Here is a 17,530-nt window from a genome sequence, read left to right on the forward strand (position 1 = left end):
TTCTCAAACAGCTCAGAAAACAAACAAAAAAAGCAAAACAAGCAAACAAAAAACCTTGAATTCTATACTCATAAAACATATTATAATGCAGAAGGATGTCTGTGCTCATCATAATAAGAATATACTTCTAATGGAGCACATGAAAAATGACATGTACATGCACATGTATATGTTCATGAATGTTTATATGCATGTGCATATGACACACCCAAGTAGAGGAGTGACCCTAAAACAGGAACAAAGTCACCTGGCCAGGTGAGGAAGTACAATAGTTCAGCATCACGTGTCACGATGGAGAAAATTAAAAGCTGAGTGTCTGTAAACAGAAGGGATTTCTAAGACTGCCCTTTGTCCTCCATGTACCTTCAAATGGGTCACTGAACTCTAAATACCAAACAGACAGAACTTGAAGGAGAATTTGCAAAAATACAGTTCAGGTTGTCTCTGATGATCTCCACTAAGCAGAATAAACATAGAGGGGGAGTAAACCTTTCCTCAAAATGTCACAAGTAGGGGAAGGAAAGCTTCAGAAGGCCTTAGGAAATCATAGGGATTTCACAGATAGTGCATGATTAGAAATGGAACAAACTCTGGGTGGCTCTGAAAAATGAAGGTGCTAATGGGAAGCACGCCACCCAGTCCAGCAAATATTTAGAAGGCCATAGCTACAGATGTAAACAGGAAGCCGCCTCTGCCTCACTTAGCTAACAGCACTAAGACAGGATAGAAGCAGAATTAATTTTTCTCCTCAAAATGAAAATGGCAATTCCTATCAGTAAAAAGCATGTGAGCAGCAAGCGCAAAGAATTTAAAGTATATCAGGTAAATATTAACACTGAATTTTATGCCTTTCCCCCCAGTTCTTCTTTACTAAGCTGGACTTTAGGTTCTCTTTGACCTTAATCTTTTTTTTTTTTAATATGAAAATGACAGATGTTTCCATCCATAACCATTTTTCCCATTTTAGTATGCTGCCTGTGACAGAGGTGTGGTGAAGGGTTATGGTTGTATTTCTTGCTTTTAAGATCACTGATGAAGCACAGCATTACCCCAAATTCTATTTTGCTTTCCCCTTGCATTTAGGGCCTGTCCCTCAGCCTGGCAGGTCATGTGCTCAGAAAATGTGATTACACTCCAACCACTCTGCTGGTGGGCTCCTCACCTTACTATAACATAGTTCATGGCCATAGTTGCTGTATTGGTTACCTACTGCTGTGTAATAAATACCCCAAACTTAAAATAACAGACATTTATTATCTCAGTTTCTCTAGGTCAGGAATTCGAGGACAGCTTAATTCTCAAGGTCTTTCATGATGCTGCAGTCAAGCTGTCAGTCCCAGCTGTAGACATGTGAAAGCTTTAATGGGGCCAGATGGTGTTCTCCCAAGCTCCCTAGTTCCTTGACATGTGGGCCTCTTCAGAGGCTGTCTGAGCTCTCTCATAACATGGTAGCTGGTTTTCCTCTTCTCAGGGCCACCTCATGACATGGGTGCTGACTTAACCCAGAGAGTGTATACTGGGTTGAACAGTGACCCAAAAAGATATGTCCATGTCCTGAGCCCCAGAACCTGTGAATGTGAAATTGTTTGGGTCTTTACAGAGATAACCAAGATAAGGATCTCTTTGATCTTGAGATGATCCTGGATTAGGGTGGACCCTCAATCCAATGACACGTGTCCTTAAAGTGAAAGGAGAACAAACACAGTGATATCCAGGGAAGATGGTCATGTGAAGACAAAAGCAAAGATGGGGGTTATGTTGCCATAACCAGAAGCTGGAAGAGGCAAAGATAGCATTTCCCCTGGAGATCTAGAAGGAGAGGAGTCCTGCTGACATCATGATTTTAGACCTCTGGTCTCCAGAAGTGTGAGAGAATCAATTACTGTTTGAAGCCATCAAATTCCTGGAAATTTGTTACAGCAGCCCTTGGAAACTAATACAGACTAATTTGAGAGAGGGCATGGAAGATGGAAGCCGCAGTCTTTTTGTAACCTAATCTAAGAAACTCCCAATATTCTGACACATTCTACTCACTAACGGCGTCATTAAGTCCAGTCCATGCGAAGGGAGGAGAATTAAACTCTACCTATCCTGGAAAGAAATACCAAAGAATCTGTGGCCACAGCTATGATCAATACAGTTGCCATCTAAAGTTTCTCAAAAGAACTCTGGAAGAGTTTCTATGAGGGTGTGATACTGGGATGAAGCAGGAGCAAATGTCTGAGTCTTGAGGGTGGTGCAGGACTTAATTCCTATCTACGACTCCCACGTCTTCTCAGACACCAGTCACTGCTGTGTATGTTCAAGTGGATTATTGTTGTAAATGTTACTAGCAGAGCTCATGGTGGCATGTGAAATTTACATACAACTCATCTAAAATGACCAGTAATAATAGAGTGAAGAAATCAGTATTTCAAAAGTATGTTCACGTACATCATCTCACTGAACAGCAGATTAAATGCTCGCAATACGCCCACAGGGGAGTGAGTATGATCACACAGACTGGGAGAGGCAGTGCATATTAGTCCTCCTTCTAGAGCTCTATACTGCGAGTCAACACACCCAGGCTCCCCTGGCCTCTGTCCCTTAGCACATGGCCTGGGAAAAATTAAACCATCTTTTGGCGTCTCAGTTTCGTTCACTGTAAAAGAAGGAGGTCTGATTAGGTGAGCTTTAAAATTCCCTTCAGCTCCAGCAGCAGCAGCTCTATTACCCCCCAAAACTAGACTTAAATTAAAACTGCACATATGTCAGAACTGTAATAGAATATTTGGAGCAAGGAAAAACAATTGAAAAAATTCATAGACTGTCTCACTTTACACATCAGGCAAGGTGATTTATTTTAACTCAGTGGTAAAGTACTTTCACTTTGCCTGCCATGACTTTCTCCCCAGATAGCAATGTGGCAATCAGCTCAAGTATCACCTCCTCCAGGAAACCTTCCCTGACCTCCATGGGAAAAGTAGACCCTCCCTCCACTGTCCATTGGAACTTTATTTCTCTCATAGTCCTTATCATCATCTGAGAGTATCTGCATTCATGTGAATGGGTTTATTTTCTGACTTTCTCTGGTAGTATCTAGGATCTAAGAGGACTGGAACCTTGGCTATCTTCTTCACTGTGGTTTTCTACACTCTCAAAGAACACTCCAGTTCAAAGGATACATTCAATAAACATTGGTTCCATAAGTAAGTGAGGTATGGCATTTTATAAGTAATAACAGAGTCTCATATCTATATATCTCACTCAGTTAGAAAGTGGTTCTGTGTATGTTTAACAAACTTACCTAAGGTATATCTTAACCACTCCCAGATAATCATGGATGAGGAATCCCAGGCTCAGAAGGCTTTACCAAACAATTAAGATATCCTGGACTCAGAACTTCTCCTCAGACCTTCTACCTTGACGTTTAGTGTCCTTGACCCAGAATCAATCTTTATTCTATAATGCAGACCTTGGCTTCATCAAGATTTTCAACTGGAAATACCTCTAATCAAGCCACGAATTGGTCTTATATTTAGTCTCTGGGATTAGTGATAATTTGTAAGAATAGTTAATAAGTTTACAAATTATTCTGTGCTGCCCACTTTCTACTCAAATCATAGATGTTAGTAATAGCTCAAGGAACATTTTAGCACTGTTGGAAAAATCTTCATTTAACTCAGTATCCGCTACTTACTTGAATAAGTGTTTTCTACAGCTTCTGCACATTAACTGCCGTGGCTCTGAGATTAACCTTTCCTGTTTGCTTGGGCCTGAACTCAAAGCATCCTAAATTACTCAAAGCAATTCTGATGGCTTTAATTTATGAGAACACCTTCAAATATTCATCTTTTAAATCCTGAAAATGATTATCCTTGCACAACAGTAGCTCTCTTTTTAATCTCAGCTGATAACTCTGATTAAACACATCCAAAGGCTGATTACCCCCACTGCGGTTAATGCCAGTATCGCAGCTAACTACTTATTTCACAGCGGGAATTGCCTTCGAGAGCCCATTTACGTTATTGCTCAGAATTGATTTACACTGTTATTTCCTATTGATCACATAGGAAAAAGAAGGTATAGACAATGTCCTCTGAAGACCTGCTGAAATGTCAAATAGTGCAACCCAAGTACCGGCATTTATCCTACACTCAGCCCACTAATACAACAATGTAAATACTAGTTGCTTCCAAAATGCAAATAGTTTTAAAAGAAACTTTTTACTTTTAGAATCTTTTAGTTGTTTCTTCACGAAGCCACTCGGGAATGGAATCTGTGATGGAAATGAGTCAAATAAAAAAGAGAAAATGAAAGAACATAATCAAAGTGTAGGCTACATGTGTACCAGGTGGGCAAATTAAGCAAATCATGCCCCCTGTGCTTTGAGCAAGTGGCACGTTTGGTGACAGGGTGACAGATGCTGTGAGAAGCAGCACTACTCGCTCTGTAGATTTCTGGAATCACGTAGGCTTATCTTGAGTGTCTTCTTGGTTGGTTTCTGGCAGTGCAGCTATGACTATGACAGAGACAATGTGTTCATTAATTCCTCCTGTAAATACAAGACTCCAGCTCTGAACTGGGTATTATGTCAGAGGCCAAGGATCCTTGGGGTCCTTGAGATTGATACGACATCTGATCTCCTTGTGACTCCTGTTATCCTGTTTGAGAAGGCAGGCAACAAACATGTAAATGGACAAATACAGAGGCCATCACTAACTGTGAAAATGCCACAAAGGAAAAGAAGATCATGTTGAAGTTCTCTTCAAAGAAAGTCTGTGACCCAAAAGAATGCCTGTGTTGTCTGCAGGGCGAGGAATCAAAAGGCCGGGGTTCTGCCCTGAACTGCACCACCGTCTAGGTCATGGCTGTCACACTTAAATGTTTGAACCACAGAGTTTCTGCTTCAGTAGGTCTGGGGCACAGGATTTGCATCCCTGATCTGTTCCCAGGGGGTGTCGCTGCTACTGCTCTGGGCAGGGAGCACAGTCTGAGAACCTCTGCCTGGGTTTGGCAGTCCTTCCGTCCTTCTCACGCCCACAATCATCATGAGGGTCATTCAGGGGACACACCTACAAAACTGCTTAATACAAATGAAAGGGGTGGGAATTAGGAAGAAATAAATTCAAATAGAAATTAAATTTCTAAAGCACTTAAGGAAAATGAGCCAATCAGAATCGATTTTAGGAGGAACATCCCCATCTCTCCAGGAAGGAAGATGATTTTATGTTCTTCAAAAGCCATTTTTCTCTTTCTGTAATGTAAATCATTTAATTATGGAAGGGCCTCGTGAGGGCCCTCGGGTCTCCATCAAAGACTGGCAGTCTGACTCTTGGCAGTGCGCCTTCTCCACAATCAGACACCTGCTGGGGAGCCGTGATGGTGGAAATCAGGTCATGTTTCACAGAGGACTAACTCAGAACCATCTTATGAGTTACCTACTCTAGAAACTGAATTTCCTCAGGACTGCAAGGTCCCTTTCGGCACACTAACTAATACCACTGAAGGAAGCCGGGAAGAAGGATGTACTTCCTAGTGCTCTGGTGGCTTGAACTCACTCTCCCTTCAGAGACGTGACTTACTCACTCTCCAGTCCTGGCCCTATTGAGAAAAACGCCCATTTTCTTTTCAGGCATTTTTTTTTCCCAAGGCAGTCCTGTAATTTGAAAGATTTAAAAGGCTTCAGATCATCCTCCCAAAGTGATGACCCATTGAGGCAACAGAAGGAAGGGCTGTCCCGAGAAAGAGACAGAGGGTATTTCAGTCTCACGTTGTCAACAGCGCTCTGGGTAAGTCACATACATCCAATGAAACTCAAGAAATATTTAACCTCGCTGAATCTTAGCTTCCTCTTTTATAAAAAGTAGGGATTGCCACTGATGAGTTGTTGGCAAACTTTTTCAGCAAAGGGACAGACAGTAAATATTTCAGGCTTCATGGCCACACAGTCCTGGTGGCAACTGCTCAGCTCTGTCCCAGGAAAGCAGCCATAGTCAATACGTAAATAAATGGGTGTGGCCACATTCTGATAAAATTTTATTTACAAAAACAGGCAGGAGCTGTGGCCAGTGCTTGTCACAGACTCTGTCTCTAGCTCAGGAACACTTGGTCCCTGCCGTGTCTCTACTGTGGACTTAGTTTGCTACCGGGAGCAACAGATTTAACCTCTCTGTGCCCGAATTTTTCTCGGGGTTAGAAGAAAATTTTACTTGGCATGTCACTTCCTCATGGAAATTTCAAAAGAGCTAATGAGCTGATGTCTCCAAGTACTATGATTTCTTGATGAAGGGCATAAGAGAAGTACTAATTATTATCAACAGTATCTTTCAAGCTACTATCATCTGATTATCACTGCACCTGGGAATAAGGCTTCTGATCCTCACCATTATAGGATATTCACACATGCTATGCTATGTTTTCTCACTCTAAAGCTTCCTTTCAAATGATTAATGAAAAACTGTGAGTTGGACACTAAGGTTACCCTTTGATGTCTCACAAAGATTAAATAGAAGGAATAAAAGAAACAGATTCCACCATTTTATATACATAAGTTTAACATTTTTCCCACTTATCTTTGATGATTATTCAGCCCTAAAGCCTAAAAGTGAAGCATTTTCTAGAAATAGAATAGATGTGTGAGCTATGCTGAAAACCATTAAGTTAATATGGCTTCTTTATTTTTATTTGTTCACCTTTAGGAGAAGGTCCATTAAGGGTAAATTTCTTAGACAAGAGACTTTGGGATTAGCTGTTACAATATAATTTAAAGAACACATGGATAACTAACACTGATTTCATCAATTTGTAGGACTATCAGGAATTTTTTTTTACATCCCCCCAACACCACCACCAATTATCAACCAGACTACCACCTTTAACAATCAATTCATTTGATAGATATTTCTCTGCTACCCATGATACACAAGGGACTGCTGGAAGGTGGAAAGTTTGCATATACAGCAATAAAAAGTAGCAAGTAAAAAGTGCCCTCAGCAGGTTAACGTGCAGTCTTCTGGGTTTTGAGGAAAGAGAAGGCACTTTTAGCTGACTTGTCTTATGGCAGAAGTGATATTTGAGCTGAGTCTGGAAGACAAGTTAGAAAGGAGTAAAGACAGAGTTTTCTAGAAAGCCCTCGATACCGACCCCGTGTACAGACATGCCATTCTGAGCAATTCAGATCATTTAAAGGGTTGTAAGTAGCTCAAGATAGGGCAGTAAATCATGGACAGCCAAAGATAATCAGGCTAACAAGTCTGTTTGAAGAAAAACCCACTGGAGACTTTTGAGAGGAACAGAGTTAGATTTTATTCATTCATTCAGCAAATATTTTTTGAACTCCTATTATGTGTCAAACATTTTTCTAAGCTGTATGGATACAACGACAAATGAAAATGATGCTGGAAATATCTCTGTGCTCATTCCTGAAGGCAGACAGATGATAAACAAAATAAATAGGTAAATGATACAGTGTATTTGAAGGTTAGATGTTACAATAAACAAATATAAATAAGGCAGAGAAGCAATTAAAAATAGGTTGGTTAGGGTAACACTTGAGGTTACGTTTGAGCAAGGATTTGAAGTGGGTGAGGGAACACACCCTGTAGGTGTCTGGAAGAACAGAATTCCAGGCGGAGGGAATGCTAACGCAAAGGCACTGAAGATCTGGCCAAGTGGACGGTGGGAGCAATGGAGAGGACAGAAGGAGATGATGTCAAAGAGGTAAGGAGGGGCACATCCTCTAGAGCCTTGTAGACAATTCTAAGGACTCTGGATTTAGGAATATTAATCTGCCAGGACTGGGCAGAACGGCTTGCAGGAGGGAAAGAATTAGAAGTAGAAGTAGAAACAACAGGTAAAACTCCATCTGCCAGGTTAAAATGTCTGGAGCCATTCATGTGATCACCATTCATTCACATTAATTCAGTGCAAATTCAGGACATGCTATGCTTGATATTGACCCTAGAACTGTGACTGAGACGGACAAACCTACCCATATGAAGCTGACCATCTGGTAGAATGATACATGAACACAAACATCTAACCAGTTGACAAACCTCTGAAAATCTACAGAAATCTAGGTTTTTATTATGCACCCCAAAATATCTTATCTTATAAGGGAGAAGGTACCAAAATGTCAAATTGTATAAACAGGACTTAGTCCGCTTCCTTGGTCCTTTCCTTAGCGATAGCCATCAGTACATATTGGCCAATATCCTTTCCACCCTTGAGATTACTTTGGAAAAGAAGACTGGCTATTCTACATCAAAAGAAATCATTCAAAATATCCAAGCAGTGAAGAAACACCAAATCTTTGAGGCTGATCATTCCACCAATCATGATGAATCACAGGACACAGATTATAAATATAATTAATTCAAATACAAGCACTTATGAATAGATTAATTTAGCAAACATAAAAGAAGTGAGGACCAGTTGAAAATTACCAAGTTTGTCTATAACCCAGACAATAGCATTTTCCAAACAAACTGCTGATGCACAAAGATATTATCACTGGTGACTGGATGACTGGCTTTAGTACCTTAAATGATAAAACCGCTGTCACAGAGGACAGATAGGAACTAGGCTCTGCTGTCAAACTGTCATGGAATTATTAAATATGGAGGGGAAAATGACCCAAACAGTATGTAATGAGCTCCCTTTTCATTCTCTTTCTACAAAAGCACATCTGTGGATTGTTAATGACTCTGAAATGGATGAACCAAATTGATGAGAAAGAAAAACATCTCTCAGGGATAGGAAAAGGGAAAATGAACACACACAATGTTTATAAAATAAAATTGAAAATATAAGGGCTTGTGAAAGTACTGTGAAATACTACAATGTGATGCAGGAGATGTGAGTGATTATCACTCATTTCGTATTGCTTTCATCGCTTTTCTTTACATTTTTAAAATAAATTATCAATCTTCTTGAATATAGAGATACACCAAGATCTGTTCACAAATACCCATGTTTGTGACTTTCTTGAGGTGGCACAGCCATTCCAGGCTGGAAAGTTCTAGTCTGCTGGACGATTCTTTCCTAGATGTGCCCTGTGGGCTGGTGCCCAGGGGCCCGAACGTGAGTTGCCTGACTCAGGATGTCAGCTCACACAGATTCTGTACTGAGTCCTGTGGACTGACTTTCCACAGCTAGAGTCCTTGTTCCACAAAGATTCACTTGCCCCGGGATGCCCAAGAATTCCAACTCTGGAAGCCCTCAAGCACAGGCATTGGTATGACTGACCTTTGTACCTCAGTGCCTGGCACGTCCAAGTCTTCAGCAACCCTGAACTAAGCTGCATGAGTGATACACAGGGATGTCAAACAGGAGCGAGCACATTCAACAAAGTTATCCTGTGTCAATCCATACACCATTGTTCTGGCCATATTTAGTGATTCTGAGATTATCTGTCTTCAGAAATCTCAGAGGTGAAGAATTATTGATTTGCACTTTAATTGGTAAGAAAGAAAGCAGTGACTCAGAAGGAGGCCAGGCCTTATTCCTTGGTTTAAGGACAGACACCAAACTGAAAATAATCAGTAATCTGCTTGTCCTCAGGGTGGTATCAATCACGTCACAAAGGTAGTATGGTGTTAAAAGGAAGAATGGCCAATATTGGTAAATGTGGAGCCAGCTCAGCCTGGAAAGGGAAATCACCTTTCACATTCGGGGCCTCGGAGTCAGAGAGGCAGCTGCTCTGAACGGCACTGCACACAAAGGGCTTTGACATAAGTGTACATTCCAAGTAGGAGAGAGGGCCATTTGGCACATGATTCGACTCTTTCGCACAAGGTAAAAAACACTAACAAGGGAAGCAAAACGAGCAGTAGTTAAAGGAGAAAATAAACAGCCTATAGTCGGTATACTTTCACTTGCAAAGCACTATGAGGAATATAGAATGCAGTATTATAATGTTTACAAAGAAAAGCAGCATTTTAACATAGCACTATTTACTAAAAATCCTCAAATTTAAGCAGCCTTTAAAGTAATCTTTAAAATATCACACCAGCTCTCTATTCACACAAATCCATGGGAAATTCATTCTTACACAACTTGTCCAAACGGAGCCCAAAGAATGTGCTATCATTTTTTAGTCACATTTTCTCCACTACTAAAACAGAAACAAAAATCAACTTTGCTTTGACATAAAACGTATTCACAGACCCAGGAGGGATCATAAGAAGCAAGTGAATGGAATAAACAACTAATTGGTTTCCCAATTTCCAGATCAATGCACGTCTTAATGGTGCAATGAAACCCTCTACCTCCACCCCCTCCAAACCCTGAAGATTATGTGATAAAAAAAAAAACCTGTGCCTTTGACCAGCTTCTCTTTCAGTATTTTTACTCCACATCACCCCACCCCATCAGCTAAACAACTAGGCAACAAGGTCAATCAAATGCAATACTTCTCTCCATTCAAATATAATGGAAGTTTTGACCATTCCACATTCAAAGAGCACATACATTCTCGCACTGACAACCACATTCCATTGGCTTTTCCCGAAAGCCGAGTGTGACAGATGCCTTGGCTGTAATTGCCAATCAGCCTTTACATGGCAGCTGAAAACACAATACATCACTTTGATCTCCTTTGCTCCAAACACATCCACAATCAAGAAACCCGAACGAGGAATAAGAAATTGGCATTGTTTCCAGCAGCTGTCACTCCATGGCACTTAAATAGTATAATGTCTATTTTGCTCATATTTTTATTTTTCTGTTTCAGAGACATTGTCAAAGATCTGAACAAAAATCACCTACAGTTAAACATCGTGCGCATATGTATGTCTGTATATATATATATATATATATACACATATATATATATATCGGGAAAACACATTTCATTACCATATACAGAATCTTACTATAGCACATTTAATTGAATACCACCACTACTATTTCCTCTTCCAGTCACACACTTGCAGAATGAAACAAGGTAAAGAGAATGCATCTGATTTTGAAACAATGTTCCAGAGGGCCGTACTCACATTTTGCAGGCAGGTCATAGCCACATGTGATTTTTGCCTGTCCGGTTTCACAGCCATTCAGGTTACGACATTCAGCGAGCAAACAGGGGCCGGCTGCTCTGTGAATACATCCATCCACTAGAGGAGAGAGAAGAAAGTGAGCCCATTACTCAGCCTTTTGGAAATAAATGTAAAATTTGGGATAGGGAGAGATAAGGAACTCAATTTTTTCCTCTTGGTCCCATGGAAAACATCCCAAGGTGTTCAATCCCTCGAACACTGGTTTCTTCTCTCTCTTTTTCTCTCTGTGCATCTGGTTAGTGTGGTGCGCAGAAGCAGAGGATTATGGAAACAGCATGCAGCTAAATATTAAACTATAGGTCCTCTTGGGGTGGGGGAGCCCTGGTCTGTAGCATTGTCTAGTTTCAATTGTGTAAATATCCCCACCATGTCCAGTTTCAAGCTCTCAATGCAAGGTCACCTAACACAGGACTGGTCACAAGGTCACCTAACACAGAAATGCTACCAGGTCTATTTCCGAGGTGGTTAAGTGTTGTCTCCAACACAACACAGGTTAGAGAAGGAAAAAAGTTCAAGAAGCAAGTGAGAACATCACTCTGGACACTGGTGGTCACCTCAAGCCTGAGAGAGTAAAGCGATCAAAGTGAGCACCAGACCTCTAAGTGCCTGCCCCGCTCACTGGCATGATGCAGGTGCAGCGTTTCTGCGGGGCATCTGACCGGCTGGGTGATGGGCTGGGGGAGCTGAGGTCTTGACAATGTCCACAGGACCACCCCGCCCTCTCGTGACCTGGGTTCCGCAAAACTGGCAGGCTCTGCGCCCCCTCCCACCTGTCTCATCCACAGTCTGGCTCTCATCTCGACCCCCTCTCCACACCTGCCCTGCCTAGTGAGAACCCCCTTTTGAAAAAACACATCTGATGTCACTGGAAATTAAAACTTTTGGACTGGGTTGGGGGCAACCACACAGCTGGAGGGGTGCCAGACCATATGCACCAGATTTGGTTGTTACCAGATGAGCCCCTTGGTTGGAAAGGAACTGTAAGACTGTGAAACAAAGGGTTAAGGGACAGAAAGAGAGTAATGGTCACCTGGGCTATGAAAACAGACAGGGATATTAGCAGTCTGAAGATCTCCCCCTCTCTCCACAGTCCACAACTCCAAGTAATTGATCATTGATTTTATTGTTATTATCACTATCATTTATCATTTGAGAGGAAGATGGATATTGGATAGGAGCTTGTCTCATTAACTAGTGACAAGTGGCTTCTGCTACCACTGACTGGCATGGAGACACCACTTTCGGCTGAATACGTCTCCTAGGGAAACAAGCTCATCTGGGCTTTACTGCATCACCATTTGCGCACCTGTGAATTTTGAGAAGAAGCCTGGGCCTCAAAGACCCTCAAAACAAAATGAGCTCATTCCAGATGCCCCTAGACTGCGGTATCTCAGAAAATCCAGGTTGAAATCCAGACTCTCCCTTTACCAGACATATGATGTTCAAGCCCCAGTTCTCTTATAAATCAGTGTCAATGACGGCTGTACCTAACAAGGCTGTGCATGGAATTTGAAGAATACACTGCTTGAGGGGCACCAGCATGGTGTTTGGTACAGTGTTAGGTACCCCACTGATGGTAGTTATTGTCTTAAACTCCTTAGGTGGAAATTTTGTGTAAACTTTAAAGTATTTTTCTTATATAAAAATGAAAAATTAAAAGGAGCAAGAAGACCATGAAAACTACCATTTACCCTCCCACCTAGAGGGAACTCTTCAACACTCATGTTCACTCTTCCACTGTTTGCGTGGCCACACACTCACACATACAATTTTTCTCTTACAAAAAAGGTTGATAAATTTTGTTCACTCTTTCACATAGCATTTTCACTCTGTGAACTCTTATGCAGTTGTTAAAAAGAACAGGTCAACTCTATATGTAAACAGCATCAATCCTAAACATGAAAAGATTTCTAAGTGAAATGTCAGGTTTAAAAAAATAATATATATATATTTGATATATACATATATAATATAGTCACAGTTTTGCTTACAAAATTATGCACACACACTTACACACATATGCATGTATATGTACTGGAAAGATATATACCAAAATACAAGTGATTATGGGATGGGAAACAGAGGATGAGACTATTTAAGAAAAAATATTAGGTTCTAATTTCTCTATGTTTAAATTTTTTTACAAAAGCATCAAGAAAAGTATTTTAAAGTGAGTATTTTCTTTCTGGACAACGAGATCATTACTTAGTTTGAAATGGATAACTAACATAGGATTTGCTAGTGTACTTAATCCTGTGCTGTCAAGTATTGCCTGCATTATTTAGATTGCAGCCAAATGCAGTTTGTAAATATCCAGTTCTCAAAATCTTCATGGTTATACCAGCATTCTTGACTGCATTAGGGCAATGAAAGTCTGGCTGAAGAGCTATTGAATGATAATGAGTACAGCTTAATGTATTGAGGGCATCCATGTGCCAGGCACTATACAAGGGACAGCCTCAGAAGGCAGACACTAATTTTATAATCTCCATCTTCCAGGAGCATAGAGGAGGTTAGTACCTTGCCTGCATTCACAAAGTGTTGGCAACGTGATTCAAAACCCCAGGTCTGTCTGGTGTAGCAACCACGCTCTTTACCGTTTCAGCTCACTCTCTTTGGAACTCGAATCCAGGCAGCCTTACCTCAATTCCTGCATGTGGCATGTGGAACCACTATATTACATTACTTTTTAATTCCCATCAATTCTACCTACGAGTTATAAAGCACATGCAATCAAATGCACCGATTTTAAGTACAGCTTTGATGAGTTTTAACAAATGTATACACTCATGCAGCAACGATGCCAATAGAGATACAAAATGTCTCCATCATCCCCAAAAGCTCTTCTGCCCCCTTTCCATCCGATTCCCCCTCTCATCACCCAGAGGGTGCCCAGGTTCTGATTTTGCTCACCATAGCTAAATTTTACCTGTTACATAATCTCAGTCTTCAAATGAAAGCTGTAGGAGGGGGGCTAGCTTTTGTCACTCAGCACATTTCTGAGATTCAGCTGTGTTGTTGCATGTATCAGTACTTCATGTCTTTCTATTCCTGAGGAATATTCCGTTGCTGAATATACCATGATTTTTTGTGAGTGGACATGGAGCATGTACATTTTTCACTATTATGAATAAATCGTCATATTTATACAAGTCCTTTTGTGGTTCTATGCTTTCCATTGGACAAATACCGCTGAGTAAAATTGCTGGGTTGGTATATGTTTTACTTGATAAAGAACTAACATACAGCTTTCCCAGATAATCATACCAATTTACCTATACCCCAGCAACGTATGAGAGTTCAAGTTTGGCAATCCTTTGCTTTTGTCAGCTGTTTTAATTTTAGTAATCATAGTAGACATAAAGGGGCATCTCATTGTGTTTTCAATTTGCATTTCCATGGTGATTAATGATCAATATCTTGCCAAGTGCTTATTGGCTATATATATACATATACATTCTTTTTAGAAATGTCTGTTCATGTCTTTTGCTAATTTTTATTGTCTTTTTATTACTGAGTTGTGTTAAATCCACCAATAGATTCTTTTTTTAATTTCAGATATTTTATTTTTCAGTTGTTGAGATTTTCACCTGGTTCTATTTCATGCAGTTTTCACATCACTTCTGAAACTTCCCATCTCCTATCATATCCATCATTTCACATAAATATGTTAATAGATTTCACATGGTAATTTTAAAGTCCTTGTCTGCTAATTTCAATATCTCTGTCAGCTATGAGTCTGCTTATATTAACTGATTTTTCATATGACTCTGGGTCGTGTTTTCTTATTTCTTTGCATGTCTAGTAATTACTGATGGCATAAGAACATTGCAAATATGTTGGAGAGGCTTTAGATTTTATTTTCTTATGCCAAAATGGCATTGAAGTTTGTCTTGCCAGATAGTTAAATTACTGCCAGGTAACAGGGAGGCTTAGTTGTAGGCTTTGTTAAGGCAGGTCTACTTCAGCTTTTCCCTTAGTTCTAGGATGTGGTCCTCTTACTCTAAAGCATGGACCATCTGGGATTTCAGTGGAAATCCCAAGGTGTTTGCCAACTCCCTGTAACTAAAATTCTAAACTCTGTCTCCCTACGGTGAAAAGATGATGCATGCTCTGCTCAGTGCTTTCAGCCTTCCAGCTTGTTTTTTTTTTCTTTTTCAGTTTCCTGGGCTTCATTGAGTCTTCCCCTGCATAAGCACAGCTCAAGGCTCAGCCACGGATTAAAGAGGTATTCATTTATAGATCTGGGGGATCCCACTCTGTGACTCTCCCCGTTCTGGGATCCTCTTCTCAATTCCTAGTCATTCTGATGACTCTGAATTCAGTTTTGTGATTCCTAAAGTCTATAAACCTATTGCTTTTGGTTCTCACTCCATCAGCCATTTTCCAGGTTGAGTAGAGGAGCCCTCAGGGTCAAGCCATTTAAATGTAGATTTCACCCGGTGTGGGTTCCTTCTTTAAAAGGATTGCCTGCTTCTAGTTGCTCTCTAGTGCCAATGCATACTTCATGTTATTGCTTTTCTATTTTGCCAAGAATCTATACATACTGCTGGCGGAATGGCTGTTCCCACAAGCTATTCTGTCATTATCAAAAGCTGGAAGTATACACATTTTTGATTGGTTAAAACATGATCTCATATTATTTCAGAACTATATTTGTGACCCTTCAAAAAATGTGTGAGAGAAAAAGGCAGTGGTGGTATCAATTGTATCAGTTCTATGCTTAAAAGTATTATGTCACTGAAAGACAGGAAAAAAAGGATATCTGTATGCACAAACTCAATATGAGTTTAAAATTCTCTAATCTATTGTCAGTTATTTTGCTAGACTTATTTTCATAAAATGTAAATCTGATTGTATTACTTCCCCACCAAAGAAATATTTGCTATTCCCCATATCTTATATTACAAAATGCTTAATTCCAAATTATGATCTTTTAGACTCTTCACAAATGTGGTTCCAATTTGCCCTTCCAACCTCATATTCTCCCATTCTTTCTCCTCACACATCTAAATCCTCACGATTCCCTAAACACACCGTGACTTCTTTGCAAAGTACTCTCTAGCAAGGCTATCTAGTTACCCCTCCCCTTTTCTTTTCTGCCTAACAAGGTCTTTCTCATTTTTCAACTTCTAGTCCAAATGTTTTCTCCTCCAAAAAACCATTCACAACCTTCACAGGACAAAATAGCGTCTCTCTGTGTTCTCATAATAGTCTGGTTTATACCCTAATTTCACACTTATAAATTGTTTTATAGTTATTACATAAACCCAGAAGAATGTGTGTCTCCTCTCTTGGTCTATCAGCTCCTTGAGGGCACAGAAGGTGGTTTATTCTCTTGTGTATCCCCAGCTATCTTAATAGCTGACTTTTTGTAGGTGTTTAATACGATTGAATTAAATGCAATTAAAATTGAGAGGAAAAGCAGTGTAGCTTTAAAAAAGTAATAATAATAATACTGAGGAAGTAGTCAGGCTACTTTAAAGCCAAAGAATCAGAAAATAAAAAGTGAAGTTAAATATGCAGCCACAAGGTTGTGGCCACAAATCTAGTGATGAGCTTCTGTATTAGAAGTGTTAACAATTCACAGAATCTGAAAATCCATCCACTTCTCTCAGGACTGCCTGCTGGAAAATCTGCTCCTTTAGTTTCACTGAGGGTCAGGTTGAAAAGGCAGCAAACTGAATAGTGGCCACAAGTGAGATTTAACTCAGCAGAATTTTTTCCATCTCCCAGGGTGGGAGGGGATGGAGGACCAATAGTCAATATTCATACTGACACAGAATGTGTTCAGTCCAACCCAAAATGCCTAACCTAATTACAGCTGAAAAAAAGTCCCAATATCAAAAGTCTAAAAGAAAAGTTAAACACAACTTTTCAGAGAGATAAGACTATCTTTGCCTCTTATCCTACCAAAAGGGGAGGGGTTTAGCTCAGTGGTAGAGTGTGTGCTTAGCATGGACAAGGTCCTGTGTTCAATCACCAGTACTACCATTAAAGAAAAAAAAATAAATAAAATTAAAAAAAGACTTATCCTACCAAATAAATATCCTATAGGGGAAAAGAAAACCAAAGCCCATTTATTTTTCTTCCTGGGCATATAGCAAGACAGCTCTTTCCAGCCTCCCATCTAGTTATGTGTGGTCACGAGATTGTCTTCTGTTTAAAGAAGTCTGAGTAAAAGTGATGTAACTACTTCTGTGTCTAATCCCTAAAAATCCTTCACACATCCTCCGCACGATCTGTCATGTCTGCAGGCTGGGTGCAGAGGCTGTAGTGCAAGACTCTGGTGTCCCAGGGGATGGTGCAGCTAAAAGGAAGGTGCCTGAATTCCTAGATGACTCTGGGGAGCAGAGTTGCACTTCATCCCCACTTTCCATACCGGATGGTGAATCAGTTATAGATAAACTTGTACTATTTGGGGATGTTTGTGACAGCAATTTGCCCTGACTAATACAACTTCTGTCATAAGTACTACAATTTTCATTCAG

The 17,530-nt window shown here is 40.2% G+C and overlaps 1 protein-coding gene across 3 annotated transcripts in view; it reads right to left on the reverse strand.

The window, feature by feature from the left end:
* Positions 1-17,530, reverse strand: part of MACROD2 (mono-ADP ribosylhydrolase 2) — a 1,889,921-nt gene that overhangs the window by 1,244,110 nt on the left and 628,281 nt on the right. For all 3 annotated transcript variants that reach the window (XM_072943799.1, XM_072943800.1, XM_072943798.1), the window contains exon 5: positions 10,980-11,096. In XM_072943799.1, coding sequence (XP_072799900.1) covers positions 10,980-11,096 — 117 coding nt within the window. The remainder of the gene's footprint in view (positions 1-10,979; positions 11,097-17,530) is intronic.

The sequence above is a fragment of the Vicugna pacos genome, chromosome 19 (assembly GCF_048564905.1).
Source record: "Vicugna pacos chromosome 19, VicPac4, whole genome shotgun sequence".
Lineage (NCBI taxonomy): Eukaryota > Metazoa > Chordata > Mammalia > Artiodactyla > Camelidae > Vicugna > Vicugna pacos.